General features: G+C 37.0%; 1 protein-coding gene across 1 annotated transcript in view; it reads right to left on the bottom strand.

Annotated features, from left to right (window-relative positions):
* Nucleotides 1-17,737: 17,737 nt before the first annotated feature.
* The window catches only part of LOC147434299 (uncharacterized), a 68,543-nt gene continuing 66,393 nt past the window's right edge, over nt 17,738-19,887 (bottom strand). The window contains exon 4 of the mRNA XM_086489918.1: nt 17,738-18,214. Within this exon, the coding sequence (XP_086346044.1) occupies nt 18,012-18,214 (203 nt within the window). The 3' untranslated portion in view covers nt 17,738-18,011. The remainder of the gene's footprint in view (nt 18,215-19,887) is intronic.

Raw genomic sequence — 19,887 nt, 5'->3', positions numbered from 1 at the left:
AGATGCCTTTCATTTTCAGCCAATGTCACTTTTCTTTATTCCTTATACCCTCTTTTACATATGCAATGTTAATACTTAAAGAAGAACTTGAATTATTCATCTTAAATTATAATGAAGACCCACCTAGGACTGGTCGGGCATTTGCTGCAGTGTTGGGGCATGAATACTTTCATATGTATGCCTACTACTAGGCCTGGCCTCGTGGTCATATGACATTCTAGCCCTCTTGGGAACATTGCCCTCTTCATCAGACTAAGGGTTTTCTCGAGTCCTCTTTGGAGCCATAACTTCTATCCTTATAAAAAGGATGTCTATTTATTAGGTAAATATTCAAAATCTTGATTCTTACCATTCTATAATGTATTTCCATTTCTTAGCATAATTGCTTCGATTCTAGAGTAATTTAGTTGTTTACAAAAGATTCTAGGTTTTTTTTTTAATATTGTTTCTGCAATTTCTTATGCCTAAGTATAGCCTAAAGAACCTTCTTATTAGATAATTTACTTATTGACTATTTTTAAAGATAGCACTTGAAAATGATATATTCTTAATATAAGATTCTTCTATTTAATCATAGAGCTAAGATATTCTTATCATATATTTCTTTTAGGTATTTTGGGTCTCTCTAAAAAAAAATTGAACCTTTTTGCTAATTTTTTCGTCTTTACTAAACCTAAAATTGACTTATTTTTTACTTATTATTTATTAGACCCGTTATCTTCTAAAGATATAATTTTCAGGACTTTCAAATAGTGGTTTATACTTTTAATAATTTTCCTAGAAACTTTTAATTATGATTATATTTATCCTAATTAAATTTCTACCTAAAATACTATTTTTGAGCTATTATAATTACTTAAGCTGGTTAACTAATTATGGCATAATTATCTCAACTTTCTTATAATATTTTCTAGCTTTGATAATTACCATGTAATAAAGTAAGCTAATTAATAACTTTTACTTTTAATTTATAAATAACATCAAATAATTTTAACTTAATTGAATAGCTAAACTGCTTTTTTGTTCATGATTTAATTATCTTGATTTTACAATGATGTTTTTAAACCTTGATAATTATCATGTAATTATCTAAGATAAAATATGAATTTTCTCTTTTAATTTGTAGCTAAACGCAGGCAATTCTAGCTTAATTAAATAGCTAAACTAGTTTTTTGTTTATGATCTAATTATTTTGAGTTGCTAATGATGTTTTCCAACTTTGATAACTACCATGTAAATATCTAAGCTAATTAACTAATTTTCTTTTTAAATTTACATATAAAAGCAAATAATTTTAGCTTAATTAAATAGTTAAGCTAACTTCTTCTTCATAAAAGAATTATTCCAACTTGCTAATGATTTTTTCTAACTAATAATTACCATGTAATTATCTAAGTTAATTACTATTTTTTATTTTATTTTATAGCTAAAATCAGACAATTATAAACTAGTTTTTTGTTCATGATCTAATTATCTTGACTTGTTAATGATGTTTTCTAACTTTCATATTTACAATTATATAATCTAATTGATTAATTTTTTTGTTTAATTTATAGCTAAAATTAGACAATTCTAGCTTAATAAAATAGCTAAACTAGTTTTCTATTCATGATCAACTTATTACAACTTATTCATGATCAACTTATTACAACTTAAGGATGATGTTTCCTAACTCTGATAATTACCATATAAATATCTAAACTCATTCACTAATTTCTCTCTTTAATTTATAGATAAAATTTAAAAATTCTATCTTAATCAAATAGCTAAGCTAGGTTTTTTTTCATAAGCTAATTATCCCAAATTTTTAATAATTATTTTTAATTGTGATAATTACCATTTATTCATCTAAGTTAATTCTAATTTTCTCCTATAATTTACAGTTAAAATCAGATAATTTTAGCTTAATTAATAGCTAAACTCATTTTTTATTCATGAACTAGTCATCTCGGCTTGCAAATGATGTTTTCTAACTGTAATATCTACCATGTAATTATATAAGTTTACCCATAATTTCCCTCTTTAATTTATAGTTAATTTAAAAAATCGCATAATTAAATCGCTAAACAAAAAAAAATCATAAGCTTGCTAATAATGTTTTCTAACCTTGATACCTATCATGTAATTATCTAATCTAAATTAATAATTTTTTCTTTTAATTAATAGCTCAAATCAAATATTTTTAGCTTAATTAAATAGATAAACTATTTTTTTGTAATTGAGCTAAATATCCTATGCTTTTAATGATGTTTTCTCACTTTGACAATTACCATGTAATTATCTAAGTTAGTTAACTAATTTTTCTCTTTAATTTATAGCTAAAATCAAAGAAATTTAGCTTTTAAAAAAAGCTAAACTAATTTTATATTTATCAATTAATTACTCTCTATTCCTCATAATTTTTTTTAACTTTGATAATAATCTTCTGATTTATTAAGTTAGTTTGCTAAGTTTTTTGTTAGTTTTATAATTAAAAATAGATAATTTTTGTCTAATTAATTACAAAAATTACTTTAAAATTTTTTATATGACTTTCTTGGATTCCTAATACTATTTATATCAGCTTTGATAATTATCTTAGGATTAACTAAGTTTAAGCAATATATTTCTTATTAATTAAGATCAAAATTAATCAATTTCACTCCTGATTAGGGCTTAATAATCAAGTAGATTATTAATCTTAGTTAAGATTAAGTAATCAACGATTCAATAATATATAAGAGATTGATTAATAGTAGATAATGGTCTAATCTTCTTTAATTAATAAATTAATTAGAAAAATTAGACATAAACTAATTAATTAATTGAGAATAGCACTAATTATCTCACTTAATCACTTAGGTTTTTCTCTCTTAGTCATTTTTGTGAAGCATCTCTCTTGCATGAGAGATTTCTAGCAGGACTCCGAGTCTGATTGAATTGTGAGATAGCAAGTCATATTTATAGCTTTTTCTGGCACTTATAGGCTCTCATAGGCTGAGACTGGCAACTGCTTGTAGCTCAAGCAGCCCCCAAGCTCAAGAAGGCACCATTTTTTGGTAAATCCATCTTGGGCAAGTCTAGATACCCTCTCTCAATACCTACCTACTTTGAAAATCAAGCCTGCTAATTTTGTGAGCTATTTTCAGCTATTTTGATAAATATCTGGGAATGTATCTAAAGGTTATAATGAAATTCATAAGCTTTAATTATTACTAAAAACCATTCAACTATTTTTGCAATTTAGAGTGGCAGTAATTCTTCCAGAGAGGATAGCGGTGTCAGATTTTACCCGAATTTAGTTTTGAGAGTTCCTAGCTATAGGTTTGTCGTGCTTAAGATTCTAAAAATACCAATTTTAATTTCTTTTGAGATAGTGCTTTACCTGTTTGTACGCCCAATGCTTTCACCTAAAGCTTCGGGTTCATTTTCTTACAGCTAGAAAGGTGAAAACCTTACAATGGACGTCTGTAACATAGCTATCTAGCACTAACATAATATGGATACTCAAGGAATTGAATCCGATGAAGCAGAGAGACTCTTTGAGGTTGCCATTTTTCAAGAAGTGAACCTATCAAGAAAACATATCAATCCAATAAGCTAACTACCACTCTCTGATTGGAAAAATCTACTACTGTTAGATCTCACCGCTTTAGGTCATCATGCCATTTTGTCAACTAAACAAATTTGGATTGTCACAAAGCTATATTAGGTCTAAGGACACAAGTTTACAAAGTCTAGTGGTCATCTGACAAGGTACCAAAATCATGATCTATCCTGGTCCAGATCATGAAAACTACAATAGAACAACACAAACTAATCGCCCTAAGTTCTAATACTACTCTCCTATGGTCAGAATGTCAAAAAATAGTGATTCTAGCACTCAAATATGTAGCTAAGACTCACATATGTGTAGTCACAAACCACAACAAAACTTGAAATGCTTATACTTAATTGAAAAATCAAGAGACAAGGAGCACAATACAGTTCTTGGAATTGAATTTAGATTACCAAATCATAAGAAAAATGGATTACAAGTCATAATTTGAGTAGCCACTTACAGTCATACATCAAAAGCTTTTCCAAAGCTCAAAGACAAGGTTACCAGGTTGTCTTTTAGCTGAGGTAGTTGAGCTTTATAATTAGGGCTTTTTAAAATGGCCAACAACCGGCTCACATGACTTTGGACTCATGATAAAATATTATAGCTGACAGTGTAGAACTTACGGATCAAAGTTACATAGACTCTCTTACAAGGCTTCCCAAAAAGAAAAGGATAAATTACATTAAAAAATAGGGCTTTGACAAGGTGTGGCCAACTAGGAGGGTGCTCATCACTGTTACCATATACATGTGGTAGTGATGTGTGTGAACACACTAGGACCGCCGGGGCATTTTTTCCCTCTTTAGGAGGTTTTTTCCCCCGTGCATTGTATATACGCCCATCACTCTAGGGCTATCTATCTTTCCATTGCACACTAAGGAATACACTCTCTATTGTGTGCCTTGAGCTTCCTTCGTCTTCTCCAAGCTGTGTGTGTTTCTCTGCAACCCTAATTCCAACAATTGGTATCAGAGCAGGTCACGTCCTCCCGGGCTTAGTCGCCAGCTGCTCCAGCACACGCCTGCTCACTTTCTCCGATTTCAGTGAGCTTTGGCAAGCGTTCGCAGGTCGACAAATATTTTGGGAAAGCTCGAAGAGCTTGGTCTGCTTAGAATTTTGATTTGGGCTCATTTCGGCCTCCGTTTCCACTACGGGCAGTACTGCACAGGTTATTTCGTCATTTTGTGCAGATTTTCTGTCAGTGCCGTTTTCTGCATAACAGGTGCCTTATAGTCTTCTACGGTTTGTGCTATATAGCACAAGTTGTTCCCGCTCCATTTCTCTTATTTTCGGGCAGTTTTCACATCAGGTGCAGCATTTACCATGGCTGACAACAACAACACAGATGTGTTCAAGATGTTTGCTGCTGAGGACAGGTTGGATGGGGACAACTACCCTATGTGGGCTTATATGATGCAACACGTTCTTGTGTCAAAAGGTGTCTGGAACATTGTGCAGGGCATTGATGTACGTCCTGGTTCTGAAGATGTAGGCGATATTGAGGATGTTGCAGGTCTTGCTGCAAGGATTGCAGCTGTTAGAGTTGTTTTGCCTACAGCAAAACAAGCTCGTTGGGATGTTAAGGATGCGCAGGCTCATGCATTGATTGCGTTGTCTGTGAAGCGCACCATTATTCCTCACATCCGTTCAGCAAAATCTGCAAAACAGGCTTGGGATATTCTAGCAGGTCTTTATGCAAGCCGCAATGAGGCTAAAATTGCTTTGCTGCGTAAAGAGCTAGAGTCGAAGATTATGCATGAGGAAGATGATATGGACACTTTCCTTGCTAGTGTCAAGGATATCAATGAGCAACTCATTTCTGCAGGTGAAGTCATTTCTGACAGTTCCCTTGTGCAGACTGTTCTTGATGCCTTACCAGATTCCTACCAGACTTTTGCTAGTACTTGGAGACTGATGACCCAAGGAAATCCTGAAGTTGTCAAGTTTGATGCATTATGCACATTGCTGTTGCAAGAGTCACTTTCCAGAAAAAACAGGACTAGGCAGCGTGCAGTTGAACAGGCTTTTATTGCTTCTCAAAGAAAGCGTGGTAACAGTAATGCAGCCACTTCTTATGGTTCTGCTGCGAGTGGCAAAAATTCTGTTCCTAATGCTTCTGCTGGCAGCACTTCGTCTGGCAATTCTGGTGATAAGGGCAAAAAGAAGATGCGTTGCCATTATTGTAAACCCAATGATCACTTGATCAAGTCGTGTCCTAAGTTAAAGGCCAAAGAGGCTAAGAAGAAAGAGGGTGGTTCCACTGCAAATGCTGGTTCCACTACAAATGCAGCCATTGTTGAGTCTTCTGTGAAAGGAGATTGTGATGCTGATGTTGATGCAGAATGGGCTTTTAGCGCAGAGTGCACTTACAATCCTGTTGTCCATGATGCATGCTTGTCAGTTGCTGCAGATTCACATGTGTGGTATTTCGACAGTGGTGCTACAAAGCACATTACCTCACATCGTGAATTGTTTACCTCTCTCGAGTCTGTCCCTCATGGGAATTCAGTCACTTGTGCCAACAACGCCTCTTATCCAGTTCAGGGAGTTGGAAAGATTGTGCTCACTGCTGCTAATGGCAGTTCCTTCACACTTGTTGATGCACTTTATGTACCTGGGATCAAGAAAAATCTATTGTCTGTATCCGCACTTGCCAGACTTGGACTTGTAGTCAAATTTGTGGATGACAGATGTACAGTTCATGATCTCAGTTTTGGTGATGAAATTGTTGCATCTGGGCTTTTGTGCCGTGGGCTGTATAAGCTCACTTTGTATGACAAGTGTGGACAAAATTTTGCAAATGCTGTTGCAGATTCAAGGGCTATTTCAGATGCAAAACTTTGGCATGCACGTTTTGGTCATCTGAATTTTGCCAGTTTGCTGCGTTTGCAGAAATCTGATATGGTTGCTTCTTTGCCGCCTCTTGAAGCACCTATCAAACATGTTTGTGAAGGCTGTATTCTGGGTAAAATGCAGCGTTCTAAGTTTCCAAAGGATGGTTCAGTTAGGGCCACATGCAGGTTGCAGCTTGTGCATAGTGACGTTTGTGGGCCCATGCAAACTCCGTCCTTGGGCAATTACCTGTACTTCGTGACTTTCATTGATGATTACTCCAGGCATGCGTGGGTATTTCCGCTTAAAGCGAAGTCCGAAGTTTTTATGTGCTTCAAACAATTTTTGGCTATGGCTGAAAATGTCTCAAAATGTACTATGGGCACCCTCCGTTCCGATCGAGGGGGGGAGTATATGTCTCATGAATTTAATGCATTTCTGGCTAGTCGTGGGATAAAACACCAATGTACAGTGCCTTATACACCTCAGCAAAATGGTGTTGCTGAGAGGAAAAACAGGTCACTAACGGAAATGGCACGATGTATGGTCAAAAGTCAAGCTTTGCCGCATTCTTTTTGGCTTGAGGCCATCATGTGTGCCACTTATGTACTTAACAGGTGTCCTACGAAAGCTTTGCAGTCTATTACTCCATATGAAGCATGGTATGATAGAAAACCTTCTATTGAGCACATGCGTGTTTTTGGCTGTTTGGCATATGCTTTGGTGCCACAAGTGCAGCGCAGAAAATTGGATGATAAGGCTGTCAAATGTATTTTTGTTGGTTATAGTGCTGAAAGCAAAGGTTACAAGTTGTATCATCCGCAAACAAAACGTATTTTGGTTTCACGGGATGTAGTGTTTGTGGAAGATTCTGTTCAACCCTTGCTGTCATGTACTAGAGACAGTAATGTAAGCTCACAGGACATTTATGACACTTTGTTGCCTCTTTTCAGTGGTGGAAATACGAATGTAAGTTCCAATGAGGCAAATGTACAGCCTATGGGGGTTTCTGAAAATGTTTTAGAACAGCCTATTACTGATGCAGATGTACATGATGTACTTGATGAGGAAAGGGCTAAAAATGAGCAGGCTAGAGGTATGCCAAAATGGCTGGTGCACACTTTGCGTGACAGTAAATTGGATGCACCTTTATCTAGTTGTACTCGTTCAGGCTCTCGCCATGCATCTTATGCATCAGATTGTTATGCTTTGGCTGTGTCTAGTTTACATGATGTTGAGGAGCCTCTGTCTTTTGATGAAGCACAGAATTCAGAAAATTGGATTGCTGCCATGAAATCAGAATATGATGCACTTATAGAGAATGACACATGGACTTTATGTGATTTGCCTCCTGGCAAAAAGGCCATTGGTACCAAGTGGGTTTACAAGTTGAAACGCAAGCCGGATGGTGAGATCGATCGCCATAAGGCTCGACTTGTTGCAAAGGGTTATGCACAACAAAAAGGCATAGATTATGAAGAGACTTTTGCTCCCACTTGTCGTATGACTACTGTGCGTTTTCTATGTGCATTGGCAGCTCATTTTGGTTGGGATGTACATCAATCAGACATTGTTACTGCTTTCTTGAATGGTGACATATTTGAGGAAGTTTATGTAACGCAGCCTCGCGGTTTTGTCATAAAAGGACAAGAGGACAAAGTGTGCAAATGTAAGAAGGCTTTGTATGGGTTGAAGCAATCTCCTCGTGCTTGGTATGAGAAAGCTGACACTCATTTGGTTAAACGAGGATTTCGTAACAGTCCAACAGAAAGCACATTGTATGTAAAGCGTGAGGATGATGTATTTCTCATTGTGGTTCTTTATGTTGATGATTTGCTGATCACTGGACCAAATGAGAGACATATTGCTGAATTTAAGGCTGATTTGAATGCTACTTTCAAGATGAAAGATTTGGGGCTGTTGCATCATTACTTGGGTATACAGTTTAAGCAGTGTGATGGTGGTATTGCCTTGTGTCAGAAAAGTTACATAGAGACATTGCTATGTAAGTTTGGACTTGAGGATTGCAAACCTATTGCCACTCCCATGGAAACAGGTTTGAAGTTGAGTCTACATGATGCTGGCGATCCTGCTGATGTCACTCTTTACCAAACTGCTGTTGGCTGCCTCATTTATGTATGCAACACGAGGCCAGATATTCAGTTTGCAGTCTCGCAGGTCAGCAGATTTATGCATAGCCCAGGGTCTAAGCATTGGCAGGCTGTCAAGAGGATTTTCCGCTACCTTAGTGGCACTTTACATCTTGGCTTGTTTTATCCCAAGGGGGGATCATTGCCGCCAGACTTACATGCTTTTTCGGACTCAGATTGGGCTGGTTGTTTTGACACGCGAGTGTCCACAAGTGGTTTTTGTTTCATGCTTGGCAGTTCATGTATATCATGGTTGAGCAAGAAGCAACCTACTGTGGCCACTTCGAGTTGTGAGGCTGAGTACAGGGCAGTCTTCACAGCTACGGTTGAGTGTGTATGGCTCAGACGCCTTATGGCTGACTTGGGTGTTGGACAGGACACTGCCAACACTATCTACACTGACAGTCAGAGCGCATTGGCAGTTGCGAGGAACCCAGTTTTTCATGCTCGCACAAAGCACATTGAGGTGCATTACCACTATGTCAGGGAGAGGCTCTCAGCAGGAGAGATCAGCTTGGCTTATGTGCCAACACAGGACAACCTTGCAGATCTTTTCACAAAGGCATTGTCTCGTGAGAAGCTTGAAGCTTTCCGCAAAGCTTTGGGCTTACTCCCCTTTGTGGACTGATCCTGTCCTCAGGGCATGGCACTTCCCTTTACTCATGTGCCAGCTCTCGTTCACCGCATCACTCCAGGGGGGATTTGTTACCATATACATGTGGTAGTGATGTGTGTGAACACACTAGGACCGCCGGGGCATTTTTTCCCTCTTTAGGAGGTTTTTTCCCCCGTGCATTGTATATACGCCCATCACTCTAGGGCTATCTATCTTTCCATTGCACACTAAGGAATACACTCTCTATTGTGTGCCTTGAGCTTCCTTCGTCTTCTCCAAGCTGTGTGTGTTTCTCTGCAACCCTAATTCCAACAATCACTTACATCGGCCAAACAATGTATATTTTGCTTGGGAACTGATCCTTGAGATTATCTTTTAGAAGCAATAAATAAGTGTCACTTATTACAAAGAGAATAAGAACTTTCTGTACGTGTAAAATAGTGGAGTGAGCATAGCTACTTTGTAATCAGTATATTTTGCAATCTGGTAATCAAAATCAAGTTTCATTAAGTGCATTGTGTTTCTCTCCTCTTGCTCTATCATTTGAGTGTATTCATTGTTGTTACTTTGGTGAAGATTTGCGTCTACATTGTGTGAGCCCTAATTCTGTTTTTGTAGTGTTATTTTCAAGTGTAAATGTTAATCTTTTGATAAGAGGCTATTCCTAGGCCTTAGGGGGGTGTTGTCAAACTATTCATATTCATGTTTTGGTGATTTTGTAAACGATGGATCACAATTTATATACCTCTGAGAATCAAGTTTTCAAGGTTCAAATTTGTAGTTCTTGCCTATAGTCTCATAGAGTTTCATAGCATGTGGAGCTTGTTTAGCTGAGAACCCATCAAGTGATTAGTTGGCATGAGGACCAATCGTATGCTTGATGAGACTAATTGTTGATTTTAGATGGTTTGTGGTTTCTCTTGTACATCTTCCTATTTAGGTTCACTCCATTGTAATTGACAATTCAACATGTCTTCGTGCCCCATTTAGGTCGCTTCCTTGAGTATTGACATATTGTGTATGTTAGTGCTAGAGAGGTATGTTATAGATGTCCATCATGACAATCTGCTAGACCTTATTTACATGAAGTTCCTTAAGGATCCATACTTTAAGGATTTTTTGTGCTAGTTCATGGTTGAGATAGGGATCTTCATTTGCATTTTGATCATCAGGAGGCATGTCATCGTGCTGAAGTGGTATGTCATTGTACTGAGGTATATTTTTCATCTATACATAGCAAGAAGCACATATTAGTGACATAAAATGAGCATGTCTTTATATTTTTTAAATTTTAAAAAATTGCTTCATGAACTTGAAATAATTTGAAGCTAGCACTTGATATATGTAACATGATATAGGTAGAGTACAAGAGCATAAATAATGACTTTACGATGAGCACGCAACAACTTTATCTCTACCATGGCTAGAATTCTAGAAAGAAAATTAGAGAAGCAAATCTAAAGATTAATGCATGAAATTTCATAATAACTACTAATGACTTTACGATGAGCACGCAACAAATTTGTCTCTACCATGGCTAGCATTCTGGAAAGAAAATTAGAGAAGCAATTCTAAAGATTAATGCATGAAATTTCATAATAACTATTAGTGGATAGAAAACATTGATGACATCAAACATAAACATAAACATAAAAAGACCTAAATTGATACAAGTAATTTAAAATAAAAAACCTAAGACATGACAACCCTCCATACAGTGCGACGCAAAGGTCTGCATAGTCAAGGACAAGGTGTATATTAAAACCGCGGTCCTCTCTATAGTGTGACACGGTGGTCTACACAATAAGGGATGAGACGCACATATACACTTATTTGGACTCTAAAGTAGAGTATGTGACCTTGTCCAAAACGATCGATTACAAACTTAGTCAGAAATAGAAGATGTACACAATTTGGCATATTTGTCTATTGTGCACAATTGTCATAATTGAAAATGCACACAAACCTCCTTGCATTGGTGCACATGTGGCTATGCAACCCTTTGAGAAAGCTTGTATGTGTATTCCTAGTGTGCACAATTTTTATCTCACCAATTTCGTAATGAATCGTTTTGGACAAGTAATCGGTTACTTCACTGCATGCAAGTAAGTGTGTATCACTCCTTAACCCCTCTTTCAGTGTGACACAATGGTCTGCACAGCCAAAGACAGAGCGTTCTTTTATATTCAAGCCCTCCATTCAGTGCGACATGGTGGTCTACATAGTGAGGGACAAAGGCGTTTTCTTATTTGACCTCTGGAGTAAAGTCACTTGTTTAGAATGAATGATTACAAATTCATTGAGAAATAGAAAACATGCATGATTGGCACATCTATCATATTTGAACACACACACACACACACACACACATGCTTAAAGGTTTGCACAGCTTGCTATGCAACCATTTAAGTAGGTGTGTATATGTAAACATGGTAGATGTGATGATAGTTCAGCTCTCCTATTTTTTATTGATTTTGTAATGTGTTGTATTAAACAAGTGATCAATTACTTCACTACAGATAAGTGTATCATTCCTTAAGCCCTCGGTATAGTCTGGCATGATGGTTTGCACAACTAGAGACAAAGTGATTATTCAACCCTAAACCCTCCCTGCAATGTGACATCCCTATATAACTAGAGACAAGGAATCTAACACTTCCTACACTCTCCCTATAGTGCAACACAATGGCTGCACATTCAAGGACAAAGTGTGTAGTTTTCTAACCCACCTATAGTGTGATACAAAGGTTTACACAAATTAACAAAAGGAACCTAAGCTAAACCCTCCTTGCAGTGTGACGCTTTGGTCTATAATGTCAGAGATAGTGTACTAACCTATAAACTAACCCCAAAGTGTGAGACTATGCTCGTTAACAACAGGGCTAGCAAAAAAAAAGTTAATTATAAATAATAAACAATGAGAAAAAGCTTAATGATCACTTCAAGTAGAAGAAGGGGGCTCTAACAAGCTAGCAAATGCTCTGCAAGTACTCTCACTGATTGAAAAAGCGAGGGAATCTGACAGTTCGTTTAAACTGTCGACGCCCTTTTTTTAATATAAAAAGTATCTTTTGATGGAAATATAGTTCTATCAAAATATACTTTATACGGATAAGCACGTATAATACAGGCATACAATGTGTTATTGCCTTTTATACATATAAAAATGATTATACGGACATATGAGTGAAACTTAGAAGATAATATTTATAGTAAGAAAATTTTTCCTATGGACTCTCAAGTTAGTTTATCATAGATACGTAGCACGGGATTGAAGAAAAAAATGGATAAGCTAGGCTAAGTTATCAAGTGCTTTTTGACACCACTTTAGAAATGTGAGATAAGACTCAAAATGGAACAAATGAAGTAGATAAACATGAAGATGCTAATACAAGAGGGTAAGGGTAAGATAGGGAAAATGATAGAGGTGTGATGGTGTGTTACAAAGAGTAGAGGATGATGCCTTAAATAGCTCTAGGTAGGGACTCGTGACTTTTTGTGTATGTCAAGCGGATGCATGCCTTTTGCGGATACCAAAAGCCAAAAAGTCAACAAGGTAAGAAAATTGTGTGATACCTCTATCGCTAAGTCTCCTTGCCATTAGAACAATATTATCTTATTAAAAATAAATAGATAATCATATCTGCTTGCACAAAAATTCATGTTTTCCTACACAAAATATTATATCTTCTTTGTCTCAACTCAAGCCTTCCCTTCTAAGACCACAAGCACCCGCCAACCCAAAAGAACTACGTGAGACATCTTAGAGCTCTAAGATTGGAAGTACGAGCACATGCCAACCAAAGCAAACTAAGACACAACCACTTTCTAGCTTAGCCTTGCACAAATAGTCAAAAAATTGGAGGATAATATTGACCTTGCATGTCTCTCTTTTGCAACAAACCGCCCTCAATGCCGGTAGTGCCCATTACTGTTGGCACAACTTCACAAGCACACTCACCCACCTATGGTATTTTTAATCACAAAATAACCTTCAAAATCTTTCACTAGTTGGCTTGAATCTTCTTATTGGAAACCATGAAACTGGTATAACTTCTACCATCTTTTTTTCCATTTTGAGTAAAAACCCCTGAAAATCTTATGGTACTTTAATCCCACTTTGATGATACAAAGCTGACAAGGGAAGAAAATCTTGCGATACTCTATCTCGCTAAGCCTCCTTGCCATTAGAAAAAATCATACCTTACACAAAAATTAAAAAATAATCATGTCTCCTTGCACGAAAATCCATGTCTTCTTACACAAAACATCATATCTCATTTTTCTCAACTCAAGGCTTCCCTTCTAAGACCACAATCATCCGACAACCCAAAAAAACCATGTGAGACGTCTTAGAGCTCTAAGATTGGAAGCATGAACACATGCCAACCAAAGCAAACTAAGAGACATAAACAAAAAGTAATTTTCTTAGCCAAGAAAACCTAACTCTCATAAATTGAGAGAACAACCCAAAACTCATGTATCCCTTACATCTCTCATGGAAAAGAACGACTTAATTTTCTTAGCCAAGAAAACCTAACTCTCATAAATTGAGAAGAACGACCCAAAACTCATGTATCCCTTAAATCTCTCATGGAAAATTCCTCAAAAATTTGATGAAAAAATTCTTAATTAAACCCTCAAACACTTGGACACAAGAAGACAAAAGGGTTGGACTATATTGCTACACCTCCATGAAACCTGATCTCTTCTTCCAAATTTCTCAGAGTGCTCATTTTTAAGCTAAGCAACCACCCACATACATGGAAAATCATGACACCTCAAGTTGTGTCCACTTTAATCTATTTTGGTCTAGGAAATCCAATTTTTTGTGTGCTAGTTCATGTTATTTTTGGTAGCCTTCACCCTAAAACAGCTTGTTTAGCGTAAAACATCATGACTACCTTGAAGAGCTCCAAAAGAAAGTGATAGATATTATTTTATCTATAAATGGATTCAAGTCTCCAAACTTTGATTAATTGTGGCCGTTGTAATGGCTTTGCACACCAGTTTCCACATTTATTCAATAATCACACATGTCAAACGTTTTAGGAGAGAGTATTACCTTGCCAAATTGGACTTTATTTATTGTCATTATAAAAGTCTTTTTTCATGCCCTAAAGTAACTCAAGATAAATGGAGCTACATCAATGATCCAATTTCTAGGGAAGGCATACACATGTCAACAGCCACCAACAAGTGTACCACTATGTATACATTGTGCTTGTTGCACTATCCACATGCAACATCCAAATGCAACTTCACAAGTTTTTGAAAAGATATTGTACATTTTTTAGAATTCAAAAGTTTCCTAACAACATAATACAAGCAAAAAGTTACAATGAGGTTGTGGAAAATTTTTGCTACAACATTTTGCTAGGATAATCCATCTATTGTGGATGTCACTTTTGAGTCTAAAGCAATGGAAATTTACAAGGAGATAATACCATGTTGTAGATTTCCAATGATATCTTCTTTGCAAACATGTGCTTTTCTTTGAATGGGCTACTATGCATAATGAGAAATAAAATCTTATTTATCACTCTTTGTAGACACTTGCCTTGCTTTGATTTGATTTCATGCATATCCTAACAACACATATCGACATCATAGCTACATATAAAACATGTATCCTCTATGAAAACCTCAAATAGCCAAAAGTAATGGAGGAAACTCAAGTTGGCTAATTTTGAGAAGCAACATAATCTTCCATTCTCATCAAATTTGGCACTATATATTATATGTGAAAAGTTTAGAAGTATGCATCATTTTAATATGTATGTGGAGAATTGTGTTTACTTGATCTAATAATTGGACCTAAAACAAAGGATATTTGCCTCAAGGGGCTACTAAATTGAGGAGAAGATTCATACCTTTAATCTTATCCATGTTGATAGTGCTTTTATGGTTAATGATGAGAAGAAACACCTGCTTATTTTAATGCCTACACACTACAAAAACACTTTAACTAAGTGGCAAAGTGCTTTTCTTACAAGGATCTACGTTTCTAACTTCGACATAGTGTGCAAGATCTCCATCAAAGTATTCAATCAATCTTGCATAAATTGTAGATATTTTCATGCATTACTTTTTTATATGATGATGCCTAGCATAGTAATCCAAAACATACACATCTCACCTAGATTCTATTGACCCACTTCATCATTGTTGCTAGGATTTCAAAAAAGAAATCTTATCATGTTGGGCATGTATAAGAGTACATTGAGCACACCCTACAATGTAGAAACAAAGCCTTACAATGTTTCATGAGCTTGGCTTTTGGTTTGATATCATAATGGGATGTTGGTCGTGGATTTCTCAAGCGCAAACTAAGAGTATCTTTAGCCCCTTGAGACAGTGAATTTTCATTGGCTAGGACAACATCATTCTGCTTTTGACCCTTGCACTATACTTTTCCACGAGGTTATTCCGCTATAGGGGCATCAATTTTGTAAGGTTTTTCTCCAACTAGAGTGACCATGGATGCAAAAGGCTTTCAAGCTGAGGGGACATCACAAAGGTGGAGATTGGCTGTCTAATGAACTCCACATATTTCAATTTCACCTATATATGTACAAAAATGAAGTCATTGTAGTTGAAATGCTATACATTTCCAATAGCCATCACTTGCAACCTCTCGTCTTGCTTTCATGGTGGTGCCATACCTAGGGAGAAATGCAAATAGAAACTAAAACCCTATTGGTCTTTGATATACTAATAATTGTAGATTGTAATTGTTATAATTTAATTTGAATGGCATCCCCTTTGAGAAAGTATCAATCTTAGAAGGAGAGGAGTATGTGTAGACAAGGATCACAGAGGTGGATGTTGATCGCTAGATTTATTCCTCACATTCAAAGAATTTGTGAAATATTTTGAAGGTGATTATTTGTTGCAAGAGACACAATCTCAATGTTATGCTCCAATTTTGTTGAGTATTTGTGCAAGACTGAGCTAGATAGTAGTTGACTTCTTTTGCATCTTGATATGTATGCTATGATGCGATGGAAGAAGGATTTTTCTTGCAGTGAGGAAAGACCATTTGGCATGTGTTGTAAGAGTGTGTGCAATAAGAAAACCAAGATGTAGACAATTACCTTGGGTATTGTGTAAATACTTTATACCATGTGGTGTATCCTTGCAGAGTGACGCTCCTCTACTTATGCCTAAAAACCACCAATTAGCAACAAATTCCACAAATGCTCTCAAGTTGAAAGCTGATTAGACCACAAGGTTTTGACAAGGGTGTTAAACTTGCAATTAAGGAATGATAGTTGTAGTAGCAAACAAAGCCTTGGTTGATGGATTCTAAGCAACATATATTGGAGGTCTAGAATGGAAATGTGATTAACACATTCTCGAGTACTAGTAGGGATGTAAGTGCACCTTATGGTACTAGAAGCTGCTATGAGCATGTGGAGCATGTTTGTGACCAGCAAGAAGAGGTTAAGAGGGCTATCCATCCTATGAAATCCTTTCGTAGATGTACTCAAATCCTTTATAAATCATCTTGTTTTGTTAGCAAAGAGGATGCATGCAATAAGTACATAGATAAAGTTGGGGCTTTTGTGCTTGCCGAGGATGTGAATGTTATGGCAAATGCTTCAAAGGCACATGAGATGGAAGATGTGTCTAATGGTAGCAATAGCTTGAGGATTATGCTATAGCTGGAGGATTGTAATAACTTGGATACCTTTGGTGATGTTTCTAATGTTCAATAACTTGAGGACTAAATTATATTTATAGAATTATGATGGCGCAATGTATTTTGTTGTCGAAGATAATGTGATATGAACGCATGTTGTGGTGACAACTTAAAAGAAGTTTTGAGGATGTAGACCTACACATGGATATGGGAATGATAAGATGAGAAGATGCTGCAATGTTGGGAGTGTATGAATACTTATGTAACATGTATTTAAATAGATTTGTTGTCAAGCTTAGTATCTGCACATGGATGTGGGGGGGGCGGGGGGGTGTTTACACACAACATGCAGTCATACTTTCTTCATACCCTGCAAATAAGTCTAGCAACCAATGCTTCAACCGTCTACGACCAAGCAAAAAACTGAACATTATGCACAGACCAACTTCAATGTGGGAACAAAACCACCAAACAGCCTGTAGTGATTCCATCTTCCCAAAGGTTCTGACAATTTGGATGTCATTTAAACTTGCCAAAATCCCTAAAGAAGACTCGACAGGTTCTTTGTACATAACAAAAGAATACAGCCTACTCTGCTTGCTCCAAGCTATGGACTCTTGTGAGAAGAAAGCATGATTCACCACACACCAAATAATTAGAAAAACAGACAAAAACCATAAAACCCACAAATCAATCAATGGAAGTCATCTTCATTGGACCCACTTTGGTCTCACGGTATCTATCCCAATGACTGTCAGTCCCCTCGTATCAAGCCTGTTGGATCATTTGGGCAGTCTCTCTCTCTCTCTCTCTCTCTCTCCAATTTGTAAAACACCAAGTCTTATTAGCTGGCTCAAATTGCAAAATCTCAGCTAGATTCCGAGCTTTGCCTTCAGAGAAAACCGGAAAAATTTCACAAGTTTCAGTGTAAATACCAGCAAATGCTTCAAATTTTGACATAAAAACCGGCGTGTGCCCTTGTTTTCTTCAGTTAGGAAAACATTAGCCGTCTCTCTCTCTCTCTCTCTCTCTCTCTCTCTCTCTCTCTCTCTCTCTCTCAACACACACACACACATAATATCATGTATAAGTGCCTGCATGTGGGCACATGCACGTGTGTGATGAGGAGACAAATATGGAGATGATGAGGAGATACACTTTTGAGTTTCCTTTCGCCGCTAAGGTCTATGATGTAAACTTCCTGACTGGAGCATCACTTTCAACAACACGAAACATCAGTCTCTTATGCAAAGCGCAAACAGGCTCCACTTCCCTGGGCTTGCTTTGCTCCTCCTTTGAGAAACTCCTCACGAAAAGAGGGTTGGGATTGGAATCAACACCAAGCTCTTTTCTTCGAACCCTGGTTTCATGATCAATTTTTACACGTCCTGCAACCAATTCATAAAATGCTTACCCTTTCTCTGATTAAAAAAAAGTAAGGCACCATTGCTATACAAACCAATGCAAACATTTGAAAATTTTGTAAAGCTCTTGGTAAGTCATTGTAGGATGGAAGAATCAAAATTTCTTCAATAAGGCCAACGTATATAAGTTGAAACATAAAAATTGATTTAACCATAAAATCAAACTGCAAAGCATGAGCAGAATCCATCGCACCTTTGAAAGTCTTAAGCTGGCATAGCCACTGAGATGGACATGCCCATTCAAAGCTTATCACTATTCACTCTGATATAAAAAGAATGACAGTGGTGACGGTTTCTTCAGAAGTGCGAATGGGACTGCTTTCGGAAACGCAATTTTCCCAGGAGGCAGATTGGACAACTTTATGAATGCGTAAAAATTCAGCCTCGTCAATTTGCGGCAGATTGTCCACAGAGGAAGAGGCCACCTGACTCAAAAGGACAAAAAAGAAAAGAAGCCCAAACCCTTGGCCGGTTTCGTGCCAGATATGGTGGGCAAAAAGCCAAATTCTGATGCCAATGAGCTATGCAGAGTGTGGGGTAAAATTAGGGATCAAACAGCGCTTATTTTCTTTGATCCAGGTGCAAAGTCAAACTCTTATCTCACCGGAATTGGCTATCAAGTTGGGCATTAAAGCTGAAGAAATAGAGTACATAGCAAAGGTAGGTTTGGCATGTTCTGGCATTTAGAGTGTGCTACTCCCATCATTGGAAAGCTGCGTTTGCATATTCAGTCATATGTGGACACGGAAGAATTTTACATCATGCCACCGGAAGGATGCGATGCTTTGTTGGGGATCCCATGGATGTTCCGTGTACATAAAATGTTGGATGCCTACAACATAAAGATCACCTTTTTGTTGCAGGCATCCAACTCACATAGGGGCAAAACTCACATCTTAGATGTAAAGTTCAAAGGAGAGTTTGTCCCTATTGTATCAGCTTCGACTATCACTTCTGTAATTAAAAATCAGTTTTCTGCGTACTTGACTTTTTCACGTGATGTTCCAAATAATTGTCAATCAAATTTATCTATGTTATATAAAGAAAGGTCAGCATTTTTGCGAGAGTTTAGTGACTGTTTTTCTGATTCATTGCAGTCTCAGTTGCCACCGAAGAGGCCTGAGGATCATGCAATAGAGGTTGTAGCCCACCAAATAGACCTCCCTACAGAGTTAGTGCGGCCAGCAGAAAGAGATTATGAGCCAAGTACAGGATTTGTTAGAAAAAGGGATGATCCAACCTAGTTCTTCACGCTTTTGCTCCAAAGTGCTTCTAGTATAGAAGAAGGATGGCTCTTGGCGCATGTGTATTAATGATTACCGTGCGATACTTTAGAATAACATCAAGAATAGGTTTCCTGCTCCAAGGATTGATGATATTCTTGACCGTTTAGAGGGTGCGGCAATTTTCAGCATGATAGATCTTTAAAGTGGGTATCATCAGATTCGTATCACGCCAGATGATGTGCACAAGACTGCGTTTAGAACGTTATTTGGGTTGTATGAGTTCTTAGTGATGCCATTTGGTCTTACAAATGCTCCTGCTACGTTCAATAGGATGATGGATAGGATCTTCCGTCCACATCAAAGTTTGTTGACACATTCTTTGATGACATGATAGTCTATTCGAAGAATGAA

The sequence above is a fragment of the Adiantum capillus-veneris genome, chromosome 19 (assembly GCF_014529385.1).
Source record: "Adiantum capillus-veneris isolate H3 chromosome 19, ASM1452938v2, whole genome shotgun sequence".
Taxonomy (NCBI): domain Eukaryota; kingdom Viridiplantae; phylum Streptophyta; class Polypodiopsida; order Polypodiales; family Pteridaceae; genus Adiantum; species Adiantum capillus-veneris.
This window is presented reverse-complemented; position numbering and strand designations above follow the sequence as displayed.